This window comes from Zootoca vivipara, chromosome 14 (genome assembly GCF_965207765.1).
Source record: "Zootoca vivipara chromosome 14, rZooViv2.hap1.1, whole genome shotgun sequence".
Lineage (NCBI taxonomy): Eukaryota > Metazoa > Chordata > Lepidosauria > Squamata > Lacertidae > Zootoca > Zootoca vivipara.
Window position 1 is genome coordinate 25,145,136 of NC_142597.1, and position 22,479 is coordinate 25,167,614.

General features: G+C 46.3%; 1 protein-coding gene across 1 annotated transcript; it reads left to right on the forward strand.

Moving 5' to 3' along the window:
- Positions 1 to 312: 312 nt before the first annotated feature.
- On the forward strand, positions 313 to 21,103 carry B3GAT1 (beta-1,3-glucuronyltransferase 1). The gene is made up of 4 exons (XM_035139644.3): positions 313 to 623; positions 6,242 to 6,750; positions 18,513 to 18,809; positions 20,900 to 21,103. The coding sequence occupies exons 1-4, from the start codon at positions 437 to 439 to the stop codon at positions 20,984 to 20,986; spliced, it is 1,080 nt and encodes a 359-aa protein (XP_034995535.1). The 5' UTR covers positions 313 to 436; the 3' UTR covers positions 20,987 to 21,103.
- The last annotated feature ends 1,376 nt before the right edge of the window (positions 21,104 to 22,479 follow it).

The following is a 22,479-nucleotide window of genomic DNA, read 5'->3' on the forward strand; positions in this document are numbered from 1 at the left end:
TACCCAGTGGCAAAGGAAAGGCTCTTTGCAAGATTTCACCCTCTTGTTAACTAACAGGTTCCAGGGCTAAGTCAAGACCCAGATTGATACTGCAACTCACGAGGCAGGCTTTAGCAAGCGAAACGTTGAACCCGCCCAACCCTCAAGCACTTCTTTCTGCCTCTTCCTTTCTGCTTTCCCTTGCAGGCCTCTGTCCAAACGGGACCCTGAAATCCTCCTCGCTGGCGGCTCCTGGAGGAACGTCCCCCGCTTGCAGCGGCCTGTCCTTCCTCCTCCTCCTCCTCTTCTGGCAGCAGCTGTCCCTGCAAACCTGCTTGTGCAATGGGTGGGTTGTGAGTACTGGTAAGACCGACGAGCCGTGCCACCTTCTGCCGCCCTCTCCTCTCTCTCTCTCTCTCTGCCGTTGTTCCTTCTTGTCCATTTATCTCTGTTCTCCATGTCCTCTGCTGTTCTGTCTCTGGGGTTCTCGCTGTCAGGTAATGAGGAGCTGTGGGTCCCTTCAGCCTTGGAGATGCCGAAGCGTCGAGACATCCTGGCTATCGTGCTGATAGTTCTTCCCTGGACACTGCTCATCACCGTGTGGCACCAAAGCACCATTGCTCCGCTGCTTGCCGTGCACAAGGGTGAGGAGAAAGCCACCGGCCTGGGCCAGCTGTGCCCACCTCTTGCTTCCACCACCGCCAACCCAACACCCCCCATGGCTCATTCCCAGTTCTTCCATCACCACCCTGATCATTTTCATCCTCGGGCAGCTCACAGCCACACAGCGTTCTTCCAAGCTTCTTGCAGGGTGGAAACGGTTTTGGAGTTTATATGGGTTGGTTTTACTTAGACTGTGTACATACTCTCATTTATTCTGCATCCAGTACAGCCTCCGCTCGGAGGCAGCAATGCTTCTGAATGCCAGTTGCTCGAAACTGCAGGAGGGGAGGGTTCCTCGCAGGCTCAAATCCTGCTTGCCATTTTCCTACTGAAAATAGGATGCTGGACTAGGTAGGCTCCCCTTGGCTTGATCCAACAAGGCTCTTTTCGTGTTCAGGAAGCAGTGTACACAAGATGTTAGCCTCCATCCACTAGGGCTCGATGACATATGTTTCCCACCTTGGTCAAGTCAAACAACCAGTGGCTCTCTGGGCTCCTTTTCAGCCATGTTGCTTGATCATTTTACCTAGGAGATGCCAAGGACCTGGTTCCTTCTGCAAGCAAAGTCCGAGCTCTGCCACTGAGTTATATTTCCTTCTCCGTTTATCTCTCTTGGCTTGTGGCCACGGAGACGAGGTTTATCCTCCATGACTCTTGTCAGATCTTTCATTTTTAAAGCCCTCTAAACTCCTGGCCATTACAGCATCTTGTGGGAGCAACAGGGCTGGTTTTGCTGCAGGAGGCGAGGGACAAGATGTTCCCTCCCTCAGTCAGGTAGAGAAACCTCACTTTACTTAGCACTGGTGATCCTGACGTTCCCTCCACCACACCTAAGGGCTAGTTGAGATGGGTCAGGACAGGCTACAGGACACACACAGACCTCCCCCACCCCCCAGCCAAGAGAAACAGCTAGAGAACTCAGGAAGAGCAGCCCGGATACAGTGTGACCTGTGACAGGTTAAGGACTAGCATTCCTAAACTTCCCAGGACTGGTAAGGATAAGGAAGCTGCCTTTTGTCAAGTCAGACCATTGACCCATGCAGCTCAGTGTTGTCTACACAGCCAGCAGGGACTCTCCAGAGTTTCATGCAAGGCATTTTCCCCAGCCCTACCTGGAAGTCAGGGGTTGGCCCTGGTACCTTCTGTGTGCAATACACGTGAGCTAAGACCTCGTCCCAACCAGACAGCTTCTAAGCAGAAGCCAGGGGGGAGAATGAGACCGTCTTTATCAGACACCTATATAAACCACAACATTGGTCTCGATGAACATCCTTGAAGAAGGTGTTCCTCCAAAAAGGCATCATCTCCAGGTACCACCCATCTAATCATGGTATATACAGCTGCAGTAAATGATATCAGTGAAAGGGCAGGCTCATGTGGAAACAAGAAGTTGCCTTATGCCCAGCCTAAGCATTGGTCAGCTGAGCTCAGCATTGTCTACACTGACTAACAGGGAAAATCCCATCATTTCAGAGAAGAGTCTTTCCCAGCTGCACTTGGAGATGCTCAGGACTAAACCTGGAACCTTGTGGTTGCCACTGAGCTACTGCTCTTTGACCTTTCCATAAAGTAGAATGCAATGACACAACCTTTGGTATATGCTTCATTCATGGAAGTATATTTTCTGCTAACTTTATATTTTGGTGTATTTCCTCTTTTTTTTCCCATTAAAAATACGTTTTTTAATCCATCCTGGGAATATGGTTGGAGAGAGGTATAAAAATACTGATAACAAATAAATATAAATAATAAAATTTAGTTAGTGCCGTTTAGTATGGCCACAGTTATGGAGCTCATTTGTTTATTGTAGTTACAACACTTTTCTTCTAAGGAGTTATGGGTGATGTATACACGGCTCGCCTCCTCCTTTAATGATGGGAGTTAAGAGTCAAGCAACATCTAATGGACTACAAGTTCTCCCCTGTCCTAAACTGATAATCCCTGAGGTCTAATAAGAATCGACAAAGAAAATCCTTACCAGTTTATCCAGGGTTTTAGTCCAATATACTCTGGATTATGCTGGGCTTTTGATGTGAACCACAATGCAAACTCTAAAGGCTGGTGTCAATTACTTTAGATCTCTCTCAAATGCATTTGGGGGGGCATAAGCTAGAACAGGCTTCTCCAACTTCAGATATTTTGGACAGCAACTTCCATCAGTCCCAGGCAACAAGGTCAACAGCTATGGATGATGGGAATTGGAGTCTGATACGGAGGGCATCACCTCAGTCACCTCTGCCATAGAAAATGGGCAGGCTCGTGTGGATGCAAACAGTTCTTGGCATACAAACTCGGAAGCGAGATGCAGCGTTAAATGTGGGACTGTTCAGTCATAACCTTTTGGCAAATGCTGTTAAATGGAGGTTGGATGGCTTTAAAAAGAGGTTTGGAGAAATCCTTGGAAGAGAAGGCTGCTACTAGTCTTAACAGCTACGAGCTACCTCCATAACCAGAGGCAATTTGCCTCTGACTTCTGTCACTAGGAATCACAAGCAGGAAGAGTGCTGTTGCACCCGTGTCCTGTTTCCGGGCTTCCTACAGGCATCTGCTTGGTCACACTGAGAATAGGATGCTGGACTTAAATGGACCATTGGTCTGAACCAGGAGTGCTCTTCTAAACAAATTTCTTCACCTTTTAGATGAAGCTATGGACAAAGTGTTTCACTACATTAGGATTAAAATGTGGTTGAGCTGTTGGTATGCTGACTGAAACGGCTCCATGAATCAGCTAGCCATTCCTGGAAAGCGTAAAAAAACACCTGACCTTTAACTGGTAAATAGACTGGTGGGGAAATTATATTTCAGTCCTTTCTGAATAACCTTAAAGTATGGGGAATGGCCATGCAGCTAATTTCTTGCAACCACAAGAGAGCATGTCCAATTGTACCTCGAGTAATTGCGAACAGAAATTATTATTATTATTATCATTATTATTATTATTTAGCATTAATGCTGCTGCAGTTGTATTCGTTCAGTGCCAGAAGTGTACATGTTGCCTCACACATTTCACAAGGCTGCGAACAGATGGGTTTCCACCCACAAGGAGCCTACAATCTAAAATAGACCATGCATTCTTATTCGTACCATCTTGCTAGGAAACATGAACTGCCACCATAATGTGTTGCGAAGCATTGCTCTTTCAGGTGCCTTGCGGCTGGGTGTGCCCAGCGACAGCTCCTTCCAACTTCCACATCTGGATTAGGAACTTTGGCTTTGCATTGCTTGAACTGTCATGGTTTCCTCAAAAGGATCTTGAGAAATGCAGTTGGGTGACGGTGCTGAGAATTCTTTTCCAGAGATGCCTAATGCCATGTACTGGCTGGAGGCAGAAAAGTGGTGGGAGGCACCAGCGGGGGAACCTTCACAGGAACCCCCAACTGAAGGAGGCTTAGAGCCAGGGAATTGATGGTGGGATGATGAGTGGTCAGAGGGAGATGTGGTAGCAGACTGGGAGGAGGGAGGAGGAGGTGTCGGAAGAGAGAACAGGTTTTAGTGAGCAGGAAGAGGCTAAGGCAGAGAGCAGTCCAGAACCAGGGGCAGGGGAGGAGAGGAGAGCAAATGCAGATTGATAAAATACAGGCAAGACGACGGAGCCTCAGATTGCTTGGGAATTAACCAAGGGTGCAGACTGTGGGGAGGTGGGAACCTTCAGTCCTTGCAACTGTCTCATAGGAGCAAACTTTGCCAGGAAGAATGGCTGTGCTCACTAGACCTGGCCTCCTGGGCTCGTCTTGTTTCTTTGAGTAAATAGTTAACTTAACTGAAGCCATGTGAGTTATTGGTGACCTGTTCCCGGTATCCACCTCTGGCACCTAAGCGCGCATGTCTCCAAGAACTACAATGTTCAGGTTTCCCTGGAGAAAACACGAAAGCTTATACCAAGAACAAACTTAGTTGGTCTCTAAGGTGCTACTGGACATTTTTTTTTAATATTTCCAACAATGGTGTGAACAGGATTTTCTGGGGCAAGGGCACTGTATGTGGATTGAGCCCTCTGCCGAAGCCACAATCCATTGACAAGAATGGGCAGCCCCTGCTGATACAGCAGGTTGAACTGTAGCCCCTATTTAGCGATCCTGTTGTTCACTTGGTATAATCTGTAGTCTACACCAAAAGAGAAGATGCTGCAGGAATCTAATGAGATAGTATGATGAGCATCCATAAACTGTTGGCAGTCACCACCGTGTTTTGGTATACAGTATATTGTTGCACACCCCTTGCTACCCCATTTACTGAGAAGTTCCAAGCTAGTTTGGTTTCCTTTGGACAGAAGAGAGCACTTATGGTGACTGTGTAACATTTTGCTTTCATTTACAAAAAGGCAAGCACGGCATAAACAGAAAGAAACAGGAGGTCCTCCAAGCTCCTACTATATTTATTTTAAGAGGAAACACTCAAAAACTTCTCTAGAAGTATCAAAAGATCATCTGCTGCCATTAGCTCTCATGGGTGAAACATCAACAGGCTGCCATGTGCTGTTGGCCTCACAAAGTAATAATCAGCCAGTAGCCCTAAGAGTAGAGTCATTGTTTTGCCCAAATCTGGCTGGTTCCATTTGGCTTCTCCACAGCTCTCTTGGAGGTATTGGTTGACTATTGTATTCTTCAAAATGCCACATTTTTTTCTGCTGTGGAAATTAATGGCTAAACAAAATTCTAAACATTAGAATTTTGGTTCAGCATTTGCATTTTAATGCAGACCTACCTAAGTCACCCCTTCTGAAACATCACATGAACCAAAACACATTTCTCCTAGAAATTCACTTTTTTCCGAATGCTGTGATGCAGTTCCCCAACCAAAAAAAGGTACAAAAATGTCTATGTTAGAGGGAAGTATGTGTAAAAATATAGATATCAATGAAAACAGCACACCAAATGTATACTCTCCCCCCCTTCTCTCTCTCTATATATATATTGTATATACACAGGAGACTGCTGACAAAAATGTGTAATTAGGCAAAAATGTGTGTTTAAAATGTGTAGGTTCAGAGAAGCACACATTAAAATGCTGATGAATTATCACGAGGACTTAAAAATACTGATTTGGAAATGTGGCTAATTGAATTTAAGATTGGGAAAGCAAGAAACTAAGAGAAACAAAAATTGATAGATTTGGGCCTGCATCGCGTGTTATGTGTCTTCATTTTCTATTTTCTTTCTTTTTTTAAAAAAAAGTGAAAAATAGATGGTGATAATTATACAGTACCATCAATTTTCCAGACTATAGGACTCTGTCCCAAGGAGCTTCCAATCTAAAAGCCAGCATAGTGGATATGAGAGAGGAGTGAGAGGGCATGTAGGAGAAGGCATGGTTATTATGGTTGCGGATTGGAAAATCCAGATTGTCTTGGTGCAGAGCTGTGTAGATCATAAAATCGCAGAGTTGGAAGGGAGCCAAAGCATCATCCGGTCAACTTCCTGTAATGCAGATGTGTCTTGAGTTTGTCCCCTCTCCATCCTTTCCTGCTAGTGTTTGGTCTCTGCTCCCGACAATCCAAACTGGAAGAGTTTCTTGCTTCTGAGCGGCCTTCTCAGCTTTCTCCAGGGAGACTAACCAGTTGTTCCTTCTCTGCCCTTCTCCTTCCCATGCTCTGCTGCAGAAGATGGTGGAGATGCCCGCCGTGACTTTGTCCAAGGCTCAGACTCCAAGGAGTACTGCCTGTCCGACCGCGACATCGTGGAGGTAGTTAGGACAGAGTATGTCTACACCCGACCACCTCCCTGGTCGGACGCCTTGCCCACCATCCATGTCGTCACGCCCACCTACAGCCGGCCGGTCCAGAAGGCAGAGTTGACGCGGTTGGCCAACACTTTTTTGCACGTGATGAACTTGCACTGGATCCTAGTGGAGGACTCCCAGCGGAGGACCCCTCTTGTCACCCGGCTCCTGAGGGACACGGGGTTGAACTACACCCACCTCAACGTGGAAACCCCACGCAACTACAAGCTGAGGGGGGACATGAGGGACCCCCGCATCCCCCGGGGGACAATGCAGAGGAACCTGGCCCTACGGTGGCTGCGAGAGACCTTTAACAAGAACAACAGCCAGCCGGGGATTGTTTACTTTGCGGATGATGATAACACCTACAGCCTGGAACTCTTTGAGGAGGTAAGCTGCCAAGGGGTGGTCTTGCCCTCTGGGTTAGGTTGCCACTCCTGACCTTCAAAAAAGACGCCTCCATTATTGAGCTTAGTAGGCATCTCCACCAATGTGGTACAGAACGGATGGAAGGTGAGTGAGTACTGCAGCACTCCGTGTATGTACTTTTTAAAAAATAATAATAATTTTTTATTCCATTTTCCAAATAAACAAACAAAATAAAAACCAAAAACAATTTTTTTTATGCAATTCATCTTATGTTCACCCATCTCATTTCATTTCGCTCTGCCGAGTTCTGACTTCCCTCCCTCCCGTCATTCGGCTTTATTTCTCACTCGTATCTCGCAATTCCTTTTTACCCACATTTTAGACCAGTTTTTTAGGATTTATTTCAGTCCTGCAAGTGTCTTTAAACTCCTACAGTTCTTCTCCATATAGTCAATGAATTTACTCCATTCCCTTAGGTACTTTGTCTCTCCCTAGTCACAGATCCCGCAGGTCAACTTTGCTAACTCTGCATAGTCAATCATTTTCGTCTGCCACTCCTCAATCGTCGGTATCTCTTGTGATTTCCACTTTGGGGCTAATAAAGTCCTTGCCGCAGTTATAGCATACATAAATAGTCTCTGATCTCTTTTTACTAATTCCTCTCCTATTAGTCCCAGTAGAAAAGCTTCCGGTTTTTTGGGAAAGGTATACCTAAACATCTTTTTCAGTTCATTATATATCATTTCCCAAAATATTTTAACTTTTTCGCATGTCCACCACATATGATAAAATTCACCATCTTTATCTTTACATTTCCAGCACAATTTACTACTTGTTCTATACATTTTAGCTAATTTTACTGGTGTTAGGTACCATCTATACATCATTTTCATTACATTTTCTTTCAAAGCGGTACATGCAGTAAATTTCAATGTTTCACTCCACAGTTTCAACCACGTGTCATATTCAATATTATACCCAAAGTCTCTTGCCCATTTTATCATCACAGCACTCCATGTATGTTCAGAGGCTTCAGCCAGTGCTGAATATGACAGCCCATGCTGTTGTGTGTCTGTACATGTGTCCTTTTTGATGTTGGTTTTCTTTTCTTTTTAATGGTTTTTTTTATTAAATTTTCTAGTTTGCATTTCAAGATATTCATTTAGACAACCTTAAACCTATATATATATATATATATATATATATATATATATATATATATATATATACACACACACACACACACACACACACACATCTTTATTGAACATATTTCACAAATTTATACAACAATCTACAGTACTATATTACAGTTTGTATCCCATCCCATACTAGAAAAAAGAAAATTAAAACAAACAAACAAACATAAAAAGACCTAAAATAGACTTCCGCTTGTTTTCAAAGAAACTAGATCATACTCATTATATCTTACACAGTATCTTACCATCAGAAAGTTCTTCCTAATGTCCTTGTAACGTGAATCCATTGTTTTGGGTCCTGCCCTCTGCAGCAGAAGAAAACAAGCTTGCCCAATCTTCTATGTGACAGTCTTTTAGATATTTGAAGATGGCTATCATATCTCGTCTCAGTCTCCTCTTCTCCAAGCTAAACACACCCAGCTCCCTCAACAACTCATCATACGGCTTGCTTTCCAGAACCTTGGTCATCTTAGTCATCAGTTTTATTTGTTTCTTACATAATTTGCAAACACTATTTCAGAGCTCAGTTGAACCCATGTCTCCCACGTCCTAGACAGTGGTGGTTGATGTCCATTGGGATTGGTGGGGTGGGAAGCATGGAGGTCAGTTACAGGCCAACCCCCACAAATTCCACTTTTGCCCTCCTCCTTGTTGAATTCTACAGTGGCAACACTGAGCCTGTATTCACACAGTTGGTTATTCCGTTTCCCTGAGGTTATTTTCTGCACCACGGCTGAGCTTTCCACATGGCATAAAAATCAGTTCTGGAAAACCTATGGAATTTAGTGCATGTTTAGCACTCCATTCTGTGTTTTCTGATTCCAGGAAGGGGGGTGGGGACCTGTTTGCAAGCCCCTCAACCCAGAAAATGGAGGGAGTAAAGTGACAAAATTGGGGGCAGTATGCTAGCATGCAGTTATTTCCCCAATGTGTTCATGGGGGAATCATGGGGGCATAGAAACAGGCATGTGCGGAAAGGGTGGGGGAATAGTGACATGTTCCAGTGACGTCACCCCAACACACCCACCAGTGTGAATGAAATTTAGTGCCATGCGCCTGCATATCGGTCAAAAAGCCAAAGTACCATAACACAACAGGTACTGCAGTTTGAAGAGAATGTTAGAAAACAGGACTGAAGCACTGGCATAATTAGGAAACAACTAACGCAAGATCTCCTTCATTTGACTGTACCCTGACACTATGGAGGAGGAACCAGGACTAGCTGTAAGTAGGTAAGGGGGGAGGGCTAAGGGCAGACTGAGGTTGGTGGGGCCGTACCCTATTCACCCTCATGGACTAGCCTCCATTGGTCCTAGTCCAGGCATGGCCAAATTTGGCCCTCCAGATGTTTTGGGACTACAAATCCCATCATCCCTAGCTAACAGGACCAGGAGTCAGAGGTGATGGGAACTGTAGTCCCAAAACATCTGGAGGGCCAAGTTTGGCCATGCCTGTCCTAGCTTGACACTCTAACCACTACACCACACTGTGTTTCTTACGAATAAGGCTGCCACCTCTCATACAGAAGAGGAAGACAGCTTACTGGCATCTCCTAAAATGATGCATACTCATTGACTGTAGCACTGAGGGCAAGGTTGTTGTTAAAAGAAAAAAATCTTCTGGGAGGTGAAACAGCAGCACACACACACACACACACACACACACACACACACACACACACACAATCTTGGCTCATCTGCATACTCACTCCTGCAGCGAAAGGGTATTAACTCTGATTCATTGCCGGCAGTGCGTAGGAGCTGTTAGAGAACAGAGAAATGACACGCTGCTTCCCCCGAGGATTTAGAAATGAAGTAATTTTCGACGACATCATAATGTTAATTAATTTAAACGCAGGCAAATTAAACATTGCCCATTGCCTAGGCACGGAGTCCAAGCTAAATAAAATTGGCAAAGACCAGCAGGCAGGCTGAAAATTGCAGGAGGATATGAGAAAAAGAAAAAAAGAAACTGACTGATAGGTTTGTAACAAGCCATGAACCAACCTTCGACTTAGCAACAGGAAATAGAACACAACCCAAACAAACAGGAGTTCCTTCAGGTTATTCCTGTGTGCAGGTCAAGCTGTCCTTGACCACATTCACACTGTACTTTCAATGCTCTATGATGTCACTTGAAACAGTCATGGCTTCTCCCAAAGAATTGTGGGAGCTGTAGTTTGTTAAGGAAGCTGAGAGTTGATAGGAGGCCCCTATTTGCCTCCCAGAGCTACAATTCTCAGAGTGCCCTACGAAGACAGATGGGGCTTGTCCACATTTCTGCTTATACTACGCCTGGAAAGCACAGGTCTGAGCATTTCCCCCCTTGTCTCGCTCCTTTCCGAGGGAAAACCCACTCTTTAGTGATAGATCAGAACAAATGGCAATCCAGGGAACATCTGAATTGCTGTTTGCTATTGCTGAGCTCTAAAGGGCGGTTTTCCCTGGGAGAAAGTAGCGGCACAAAAGGAAGTGTGGAAAGGTATTGCACCTGTCATGTATAATATAGGATTGTCCCATATTTCAGTGTGAAATGCTACATCCTGTATTGATACAGTTTTGTCCTGTATTTCAGGACTTCTCTCTGTGTGTCACTGTCTCTCTCTGTGTGTGAAGTTAGGGATCCTCTCCAAACACATGTGTGTGAAAGGTCATATTATCAAGCTCTGGGTAGCCAAGCGCAGACAAATTTACAAATTCATGTATGTGTGTGACAAATTCCAGAGGGGCCATCCTGATAGGCTGCAATAGATTGTAATGGATTGTTTTGAAGTCACTTCAGCACCAGATGAAAATATATATATATCACACACACACCCCGAATCACCCCCACCCTGTCCTGCATTTTGCCAAAAACAAAGGCGGCAACCCTAAGTGTGGATAAACCCACTCTGGGGTCCTGTTTCCATCAGCCCCAGCCAGCATGACTAATGGTCAGGTATGGCAGGAGATGTAGTCCAGTATCTGAATGGCACCAGTTTGAAGGGGGACCCAGAGTAGATCCCAGAATCCCACCTCTGCCTCTCACCAACTGTCAGTGGTTCTCTAGGGGTCTTTGACCACCTTAGCTGGAGGTGTTGGGGCTAAGCCTGAGACCTGCTGCATGAAAAATATGCCCTCTCCTGCTGGTCTGTAGTCCTTACCAACTCTGTTAATATCCTTGCTTGTTCATTAGTTATAAAAGTACCTAAAGTTGCTAAGCACTGTAAAAAATAAATAAAACAGAAATAGTCTAAGCCAGGCATCCCCAAACTTCGGCCCTCCAGATGTTTTGGACTACAATTCCTATCTTCCCCGACCACTGGTCCTGTTAGCTAGGGATCATGGGAGTTGTAGGCCAAAACATCTGGAGGGCCGCAGTTTGGGGGTGCCTGGTCTAAGCCTTAGAGGCTTATAATTGAAAGGAAAGAGGCATGGCACATTAGAATGGAAAGGAGAGTTTTGGAGAACCAGTTTCAGGAAGCTATCGACTTATTTTGATAGCTTATTCATCCAGATGTTCTGCAATGGAGGCTGCATGCACACTACACATGTAAAGCACATGGCTTCCCACAAAGGATGCTGGGAGCTGTCATTTGCTAAAGGTGCTGGGAATTGGTGCTTTGTGAGAGATAAAGTACAGTTCCCATGATTCTTTGGGGGAAGTCATGTGATTGAAATTGGCGGGATTTACACACCCCAGCTCTGTTTCCCTTCTCTTTTCTTCCTAACGGGTCATCATGCCTTTTCAGGTGCTCTGCCACTGGGTTGCTCTTCCCCTCTAACGAGTTAAGTTTAACAACCAAGGTACCACTGTACTTCCCATAGCTGCCAAGTACCCCGTTTTCCCCAGGAAACCCCCTTATTTTCTTACCGTTTCCCGCAGGTGTCCCGAATGGCAAAATACCCCGGATTCCCCCGGATTACGGAGCTCCTGCCAGCGGCCATGTTCTTCTGGGGCCGCAACGGAAGTCACTTCTACACACTTCCGGACATGCGTAGAAGCGACTTCCGATGCCGCTGTGCACAAGCGACTTCTGGTGCTGCGGACATTTTGGAAATGGGCATAGCGGCATTGGAAGTCGCTTCTACGCATTTCCGGAAGTGCGTAGAAGCGACTTCCGGTGCCACGGCGCTGCTGATCCCGGATTTTACAATCCGGAACTTGGCACCTATGGTACTTCCCCTCAAAGAATCCAGGGAACTGCGGTTTGTTAAGAGTGCTGGGAAGCATACCTCTGTGAGCGGGGTCTCCTAACCACTCTCAGCACCCTTAGCAAAGGACTAGAGCAAAGTCCCAGAATTCTTTGGGGAAAATATTTATTTACACCATTTCTGTACCACTTAAAATATAAAATAATATATCTCTAAGCGATGTATAGAAAACAAAAGCAGACAATTTAAACAACAAATATTACAAAAACACACAGTAATACAAAATTACTTATAGACATAAACCAATATCAGTTCTGTCACCTTTGGACACACCTCCTGGCTCTCACTCAGGGTCCAAACAAACTCTCAATTCCCCTGTAAATATCTCACAAAGCAAAGGGTTACGGCTGACATCACCCTAGTCCAGGCATAGGCAAACTCGGCCCTTCAGATGTTTTGGGACTGCAACTCCCATCATCCCTGACCACTGGTCCTGTTAGCTAGGGATGATGGGAGTTGTAGTCCCAAAACATCTGGAGGGCTGAGTTTGCCTATGCCTGCCCTAGTCTCTGTAGGCTTGATTTCTATGGGCAAGCCCAAGGCAGATGGAGTTCCTTCAGGCTGCCACAGCAATGTCCCATTCAGCAGCCAGCTGCTCTCTCCACCTCCAGTTCCAGGTACAGTCAGTTTGGTGAGTTTCCCAAGAGGACCCAAGGATAGAAAAAAGAACACCCCTCTCTCTTCTAGCTGTAATTGTGTGGCATGGATGCTACAGCTCTCTCATTCTTCTCCATTGTTTTCTCTCTGGTGAGCATTTTTATTTGGTGCTTTCTTCTGCCCCCACATTCCTTTCTGCAGCCACTGCCTGTCAAGAACCTAGAGGCTGCTGTCTGTGGGCTTGGGGCATCCATCAGGGCAAGTTTGCTGATGTTGCTAAGTTGTCCAGGGTCATTTGAGCAATGAGAGATTGCGAAGAGCTCCAACAGGACCTCTCCGAAAGGAGGGAACAGGCATTAACATGGCAAATGCAGTGTAAAGCGATGCGTATCGGCATAAAAATTCTTAATTCCACATATATGTTCACGGGGTCTGAACTGTCAATGACTGGCCAGGAGCGAGACCTTGTGGTCATAGCAGATAGATTGATGAAGATGTCGCCCCAGTGTGCAATGGTCATTGGGGGGGGGGGATTCCATGCTAGGGATCATTAGGAAAGGAATTGAAAATAAAGCTGCCATTATACACATCTATGGTGCGACCGCATTTGGAATACTGTGTGTAGTTCTGGTTGCCTCACCTTGAAAAGGTTATTGTAGAGTTGGAAAAGGTTCAGGAAAGGGCAATTTAAATGATTGAGGGGGTGGAGAGATGCTCCTATGGGGAAAGGCTGCAGCATTTGGGGCTTTTGAGAGAAGGCGAGTAAAACATGACGTGACAGAAGTGTATACAATTATGCATGACACAGAGAAAGTGGATAGAGAAAAGTTTTTCTCCGTCTCTCATAACACTAGAATTTGTGGGCATCCATTGAAGCTGAATCTTGGAAGATTCAGGACAGATTAAAAAATAAAGCAGTTCTTCATGCAGTGCGTAGTTAAACTATGGAACTCACATCCACAGGAGGCAGGGGTGGTCACTAAGGTGCATGACTCTAAAAGAGGATTGAACAGATTCGTGGAAGACGAGGCTATCCGTGTCTACTAGCCATGATAACTATGTTCTGCCTCCACAGTCATAGGCAGTGGTGCTTCTGAATCACACAAGGCAAAAGTGCTCTTGTGGAAGTTGTGGTCAGATCCTGCTTGAGGTTTCCCATGACACAGCGCTGGTTGGCCACTGCGAGAACACAATGCTGCACTAGATAGGCCACTGGCCTGATCCAGGAGGCTCTTCCCGTGTTCTTGTGCTCAAAGTAAGGTCCATCCATCTTACCAGGTTTCACATATTGCTCGCTCAGAGGTGGGCATTGTGGGATAATAGGATAAGGCAATACTTACCCATGCGGCATCAGAGGATGCTGCACCAGGCAGCACAGCTGGTGTGGCCTCTGCCCCCTCCTCTTTTGCCAGCACCGCAGGTGTACTTCTGGAAGCCAGCTTCTAAAAGTGCCCACGACAAAAGGAGGAGGAAGAATGGCAGGGTCAAGGTAAGCTTTGGTCCTGCGCTCTGGTGTGAGCCAACTGACTGGTGTGACCAGAGCACGGGAGCCCAAATGGGACAACCTGGATTGGGATCAGAAGCCGGGGTGGCTTCTGACCACCTGAGCTGTCCCACTTAAAATGGGACACTTGGAGGGCATGGACTTTCTGCACCCAAATCATGCCTTCTGTCATAGAGCTTTGACCCTTCTTGCCCTTTCACGAGCCTGTTGTTTCCCTGGTCAAATATTAGAGGGCACCAGGTGATCCACAGGCCCAGGCCACAGTGTGGAACGGCAGGCCCAGGGGTAGAGTGGAGCAGAAACACCAAGGGAGTACAGTTCTGGGACTTGTACAGAGCAGGGGCTAGGACAGGCATCCCCAAACTCGGCCCTCCAGATGTTTTGGGACTACAACTCCCATCATCCCTGACCACTGGTCCTGTTACGTAGCTAGGGATGATGGGAATTGTAGTCCCAAAACATCTGGAGGGCCGAGTTTGGGGATGCCTGGGCCATGATGTCATCTTCAGGCACTTCAGGCTACCTACCACCACCTTCTTGCTACAGCAAATGAATGGGCCAACAAAGGAGTTTCCAGCTTTGTTTGTGACGGATGAGGAAGTCAGAGAATGAGGAAGAGAATCAAGCAGAGACTGGACCCGACTTTCCTTTCCTTCATTAGCATCCCCATGCCATGCCAGCCCTCTAAACAGCAACACATCTATGCAATATTGTTTGCATTCTTAATTAAAAGCTAACAGTTGCATCCCAGTTGGTCAAACATCTTTTGCTGGGGCTGAGTGTGTTTTACAAGGTGAACAGTCACATCAGGCACCTGTGAGTTCAAAGATTTCTCCCAAGAACACACAGGATTGCAACCATGCTGCTCCTAATATTTTGCGTTTTATGTTCTCTGGCGTTTGTCCAAGTGCTTCCTACATTTTTGGACCCTCCTTGCGGCAGAGGCTATGGGGATGGTCATGATAAGCTCTTGCACTACTAAATTCACCACCAATTCATTTGAAAGGCCAACCCTAGATTCCTTTGTCTCTCTTCAGTCTTTTGGGGTTTTCACTATTGTTTATCCAGCACTTTATAGTTTATCTAGCACCATCTGTACCCATGATGCTTGTAGTAGCATAAACAATACACATGTCCTTTCTCCGGGAACTTTGTCATCTAATTTTAAACAGTCTTGGTGGGTGGGGGTGAGGGTGGGGGTAGACAAAAGAAATGAGGTGGGCATTAAAAAAAAAGATCAAAGAAAAGTAAAATCTGTTTTATTTACTTAGCTTTTGATTCAGTGGGGGAACAAGTACTAAAAATGTATGACTTTATGATGCACTGAGAGACGTGGAAGCAAGATGGCAAGAGTCCTGGGGTGGTAGAGCAGACAGTGCCACAGATCTTCAAAGAAGCAGATCAGATGTACCGTCCCTGAATGCTCATTTTGCACTTAAAGAAAACACCTTCTATGTACAGGTAGGTAGCCGTGTTGGTCTGAGTCGAAGCAAAATAAAAAAATTCCTTCAGTAGCACCTTAAAGACCAACTAAGTTTATATTTTGGTAACTCAAAATATAAACTTAGTTGGTCTTTAAGGTGCTACTGAAGGAATTTTTTTATTTTGCTTCGACTCAGACCAACACGGCTACCTACCTTCTATGTAGACTGTGTAGGACAGCAAGGAGCTAGGACAGAGCAACTTGCTACTTACAGGGAATTGGTGTTAGTATTTACCTAAATGTCACAGGGCTGGGGTGCGGGTGGCACTGTGGGTTGCTGGGACGTGGGTGGTGCTGTGGGTTAAACCACAGAGCCTAGGGCTTGTCGATCAGAAGGTCGGTGGTTCGAATCCCCACGACGGGGTGAGCTCCTGTTGTTGGGTCCCAGCTCCTGCCAACCTAGCAGTTCGAAAGCATGTCAAAGTGCAAGTAGATAAATAGGTACCGCTCCGGCGGGAAGGTAAACAGTGTTTCCGTGCGCTGCTCTGGTTCGCCAGAAGCAGCTTAGTCATGACCTGGAAGCTGTATGCCGGCTCCCTCGGCCAGTAAAGCGACATGAGCACTGCAACCCCAGAGTCGTCTGTGACTGGACCTAATGGTCAGGGGTCCCCTTTACCCTTTAAAGGTCACAGGGCAAATGATACCTACCACCTACCTACCTCCTGAAGACGCCACACAGTCCTTCCTCTCCCACCTGCCCCCTTGCCCCAGAGTCTCCCATCTTAATTTGTGGCACGTGTGGACCAACCTGAAGCCCAAAGCGCCATGAACAAGGTCGATTTTGAGGACAACTCTGGAGGAACATATAACTGGGTTAATAGGAATGCCTTTAAGAGGGTGCATCCCAAGTGTTATATATTTTGCAGGAGGAACTCAAGAACATACCATAAATTTAGATTTGCACAAATAAAATACTCTTAATTTTTTTTTTTTTTTTTGTGGTGAGGAAATGCACTGATGGGGCAAATGAATGATTAGTGGAAAGACTATGAACCCACCCTGCAAGCAAATCAGGGTAAATGCTCGTTGTCGTCTAACCACCCTGCAAACAAATTGAAATAAAGACTGGCTATTGTCTGATTTCCGTGTTAGCTTTGTATAAGCAAACCAGGATGAAATATTGGACAAGCAGGTTGTCCAAGGAAGGCTTCAGAAAGCTGGATTTTTTTGGGGGGGGGGAGAGCTCAGGGTAACAGCAGACTTGGAAGAGGGCAGGTTTGCAGCAAACAGCTGATGGGAGTCATCATTAAGCAACATTTTGGGGGCAGCAGGTTGGTGAAAGTTGTTGAAGGGGGATGACAGAAAGTGGGCACTGAATGTGGACACACCCAGGAGGGGAAATATAATTCAGTACACAGTGGGTGCAGTTTAGAAGCTGCACGTGCAATGCGGAACTCCCCCCCCTTTTGGGGGGGCAGGATGTTTATCAGGCTTTGCTTCTGTTTTTGCTGTTGCTGCCAACAGATGCTCGTGTTTGAGGAAAGCCATTTTGCAGACCCTCTGAAAAGCTGGTGGCTGCGTTTTGTGGCATCTCCGTCTCCCTTTCCTGCAAATGCTCAGCTGCATGTGGCGGCGGGTGGCGGGGGGAGACAGACTGGAAGCCAGCAGAGCAAACCTTTTATTGGTGTCTCTCTCTCCTGCTGACCCCGTGGGTGGCTTGAGCTCTTAGCAAGTGTATAATGCAAGAGGCTAAGTGCATTGGACTCCTCCGGGCTCTCTTGCTGTAATTAGCAGTGACGAGAGACTTGATGAAAGATCGGGGAGACGGAGCCTCGTGGAGCACCAAGCAAGTTAAGCCAGCAGCCGCAGCTTTGGCGGAGAGACAGCTCCCACCTGTGGCCCTCTGGTGTGGAAGAAGGAAGAGCGAGCCGTTTTTAGAAGCTGTGGAGAATTCTGCAGAAGCTCTTTGGGGAATCTGAAGTGCTACAACTTCACGCAAATGCCCTGCCCTCCCCCATCGGGAACAGTTTTCATGTCACTTAGGGACATAGGAAGTTGCCTTATGTTGAGTCTGACCCCTGCTCCATTGAGCTCAGTATTGTCTACACTGATTGGCAGTGGTTTCCCAGGATTTCAGGCAGGCGGAATCTCTCAGCCCCACCAGGAGATGCCAGGGAGTGAACCTGGGACCTTCTGCATGCAGAGCAGATGGTCTGTCATTGAGTTACTGCCCTACCTACCGGTATCATAGGAAGCTTCATTCTACTGAACCAGATCATTGGTCATTCTAGCTCAGTTCTGTCTACACTGAATGGCAGTGCCTCATCAGGGATTCAAACAAGATTCTATCCCGGCCCTATTCAGAGATGTTGGGGATTAAACCTTTGTTTTCCCGCATCAAGACTTGGGGCAACTTGATAAGGGGTTTTCCATAAAGAGACTCGGCAGACCTGGCACATTTTGATTATCGTGGTACATTCGTAGTGGGCCTGTGCCACTTCTGGCTGTGTGTGTCTCAATGGTACATCTTGCTTTTTAAACAGCAACAACAACAACAACAACAACAACAACAACAACAACAACAACAACAACCCTCCCCTCCATTCAGACAACTAGCCCACCAGGGAAAGGTTTTCTCCCTTGTGTGTGATAGCTTTTCAAATGCAGGGATTTTGGTGATTAAGGAAGATGTATACACCCACCATTTCATCTGTTTTATGACCTGTTCTGCACCAGCAGAAAAAATGCAGTGGGAATGAAGTGGTGAAGACCTGAGATGGTAGAGCCAACTGTACAACTTCATACAGAAGACTGAAAAGAGCCTTTCTTTCGATGCCTACTCTTTCTCTCTCTTTCCTCAATTCCAGATGCGGACTACCAGGAAAGTGTCGGTCTGGCCGGTGGCCTTTGTGGGTGGCTTGCGCTACGAGTCGCCCAAAGTGAATGCTGCCGGGAAGGTCTACGGGTGGAAGACTGTATTTGACCCCCACCGGCCTTTTGCCATTGACATGGCAGGCTTTGCTGTGAACCTCAGGCTCATCCTCCAGCGACCTCAGGCTTACTTCAAACTGCGAGGAGTGAAGGGCGGGTACCAAGAGAGTAGCTTGCTCCGGGAGCTGGTGACCCTGAACGACCTCGAGCCAAAAGCTGCCAATTGCACTAAGGTACCATTTTCCTTCCAGATGTTCTGCATCCAGAACTGTTGGGGCTTCTTTACCCAAGGTCTCCTCTGGAGGAAGCAAACTACTCCAGACTTGTGCTTCTATTTTGGTGGACTTCCACAGGTGGCTATTCAGCTCTGGTTTGGGGGACCGCTGATATGCTTTCATGTGGTCCCAAAGGCCACAAACCAAACAAAACAAATTATCAAGAGCCTTTGGTCTTTTTGCAGTTTGCAGCACAGCCTGCGCCTGAGCCTAAGCCATGAGACAAGGGCAAAAACCCATGTTTATGAACCATAGTGTATGTGACTGGAAGGAGGGAGGCCTGCCCTCTGTTCCACAGGCCAGTTGAGAACACCTCTCTCTTGCAGAGAGAAGTGCACCTCCCATTTTAATTGAGAAGGGGTGGGGGGGACCCTGTATCAAAAACTGGGAAAGGGGGAAGGAGGAGGGTCTGCCCCACAAGCCGGCAGAAATCCTTTCATCTTCCGTAAGCAGCCCCGACTCCCATTTCCAGACAGCCAGACCATCTTTCTTGCCAGGCAGTAAAAGGAGCCTACAGCTTTGAGCATAAAACAGGATCGATTGAACATGCAGTTCATTGTCATGGCAACAGGACGAGGTGAGGAGCATCAAGAAGAAGAGCTGAAGGGGAACGGGGGGGGGGTGTCTCTCCAAAGGGCCACGCTGGCAGCTCTGGCAGCAGACAGACAGAAAGAAAGAGCAGGGGGAGAGGGAACCTGTAAACAAAGGGGTCACTGGGCACAGGTGTTTGCTTAGGGAGGGAGTTTGAGAATGGGGCCCAGGGAGGTTACGCTCCTGCTTGGCAGAAAGCAACATTTGGTATACCTGACATCTGCTGCTCATACACCTGCAGCCAGCATGATGTACAACAGGGGGCGACAAATCCTTTTCAGCCTGTGGAAGAGTTCAGAGAGCCAAGCAAAGGGACCTGGAGGGTTGTATTCTGCCCCCAGGCCAGAGGTTCCCACTCCTGCTATATGAGAGAGAGAAATAATACGGAAATACATTCCTCCCTATGTGCGCAACATTCCAATTCATTTTCGCAAGAGACTATGAAATTAGTCCATTTTATTTTTAATGATAGACACACTGCCAATCAAACTCTTTGTTTCTGGAGCAGATCTTGTCGATAAGTCTGCCGCTTTAGGGAAACTTGCACCAATTTTCTCAGCCATTACTTGGACACAGGTAACTGGGCTGGTCTGCACTGCAGAACACGGACAATCTTAGCAGCTCAGAAAAGATTCAGAAGCAGCAATCTGGTGGAGAGATGACTGTGAGCCTCAATCTGGTCACTTGAATACAATAATGGGTTACAACAGCTCTTGCACTTGGAGTGACGGCATCTAATGCTAGAGACCAGCAGGTCTGAGCACAATTAAAACTCCACTAGAGATGGATCGTGTCAACCTGATCTGTCAAATTGCACAAGTGATTCAGGTACAGGAGAGATCGGCAGCTGGTGACTCAGTCACTCAGTTCAGCCCTCAGAGGCTCCCCCTTTTTTTTGCTCCACATCTGAAATTGAGAAAAAACATGGGGAGAGCAATTTGCCAAGCATCTGTCAGGCTCCAAATCATGGCTAGCAGCACATCTGGCTCATTGGGTCACCAGTTGCACAGATCTCACCTAGCCTTTGGGCAAGCTTACATGGGAAGGGGTTCAAGAAGGGTATTTTCTCGTACCTCCACTGAAAAGGTAGCTGGTGTCTCTACAGCAAATCACACGTCACAGGAAAATGTAAGGACTGGCAAAAGGATGGATAAGCCCAAGGATTGTGACTGCTGATAAGACAAGTGCACCGAAGGATGGGGTTAATGCCCTGAAACACGATGCCATAAAATTGGTCATTTCTGCCCATGCTCCATTTCCCTGTCTTATTGGCTCACAAGAAACAGAAGAGGAAGGAGAAAAAGAATCCCATAAGGCTTTTCACCAACCTACTCCAAGGTTTTGAGACTTGGGGAATTTGAGACTTAGCCTCTGGGGAATCTGGTTAGCTGTGCTGCTGGTTTGCTAATGTTCAGGTGATAGAGATCTAACTTCTTTCCTCGCTTCCTCTCATGCAGATCCTTGTCTGGCACACAAGGACGGAGAAACCCGTGCTGGTGAACGAGGGGAAAAAAGGCTTCACAGATCCAAACGTGGAAATCTGACATTGTGTTGCAAAAAGAGAGAAAACAAATAGCAGGTATCGTTTTTTAGAATTTCTACATTCACATCACTATGGTCACAAACCATTGGCTGTGGGTCTCAGTTTCTGCATCTCCTTTGTAATGTTTAGCACAACTTAGTTTTAAAAAGGTGTATGTTTTTCACCCTGCAAGCTGCTTTGAGACACATGGGGGAAAGCAGGGTACACATTTTTAAAAACACATTAATAATAATAATAATAATAATAATAATAATAATAATAATAAATTATTCATACCCTGCCCATCTGGCTGGGTTTCCCCAGCCACTCTGGGCGGCTTACAATAGAAAAATGAAATAAAATAATCTATTAAACATTAAAAGCCTCCCTAAACAGGGCTGCCTTCAGATGTCTTCTAAAAATCTGGTAGCTGTTTTTTTCTTTGAAATCTGATGGGAGGGCGTTCCACAGGGCGGGCACCACCACCGAGAAGGCCCTCTGCCTGGTTCCCTGCAACTTGGCTTCTCGCAACGAGGGAACCGCCAGAAGGCCCTCGGTACTAGACCTCAGTGTCCGGGCAGAATGATGGAGGTATACTGGACCGAGGCCATTTAGGGCTTTAAAGGTCAGCACCAACACTTTGAATTGTGCTCGGAAACGTACTGGGAGCCAATGTAGATCTTTCAAGTAGGAAGCAGGTAGTAGGAACTGTGTGGTCTACTAGCAGTATGGGTATTGGAAGACATTCTGACTGAGGCAAGTGAGGAATGGAAACCCAGGGGAAGGCAAAACTCTGTTGGTTGGCTACCTGGCAGTCAAGTTTCTGAAACAAAGAACCTTAACACTCAACGTATGGATTGTGTTAAGATTGACCTTGAGCTTTCAAAGCATATATATACTCTATGGCTTTTCTTTTTATACCTTGCGAACAACTTGCTGATGTTAACACTGTAACTACATGAGAGTTAGGGGGTCGCAAAAGGTTCAACAACTTCTAGAACCTAACTTGAGCATGGTGGTTCATAGGAAGTTGCCTTATACTCATTCGGCCACAGTGATGTGTTTTCCCATTTGCTGGTTGGTGAGGGCAGGGAGGGAAATGCATAGCAAAGTGACATTATGGTGGTACGAATTGTTATAGAAGAGAGAGTTAGAATATGGCAAAAAGCTCCCATTTTCATTAGAAACATCAATGTTCAGTTGAGGTGTCATTCTAGCCAAAGACTTGATAAAACAATACTTAAATATAAGGTTTGGTCAGAAGCAAAAGAACAGCATCTTGCCCTCGAGAGGCAAATCTGTGACATTCAAGCTGATGTTTTAATCCGCAGCCTCTTCCCTCTCGCGAAGTCCTTGAGCCAGCCAGCCAGCCAGCCTCCAAGAACAGCCTGGATACGTCGAATAGACTGGCTATTCAGCTCAGTTACTCTCAAACTGACCGAAACAGCTCAGACTTACCTGAACTTCCTCGTAGACTCTTGAATGAAGAAGGAAAACAACACAACTGACCCTCTG

Coding starts and splice junctions, on each gene's coding strand:
- B3GAT1 (XM_035139644.3), top strand. CDS start 437: ATGTCCTCTGCTGTTCTGTCTCTGGGGTTCTCGCTGTCAGGTAATGAG. Junction 624..6,241: donor GCTGCTTGCCGTGCACAAGG/GTGAGGAGAAAG, acceptor GCTCTGCTGCAG/AAGATGGTGGAGATGCCCGC. Junction 18,810..20,899: donor AAGCTGCCAATTGCACTAAG/GTACCATTTTCC, acceptor CCTCTCATGCAG/ATCCTTGTCTGGCACACAAG.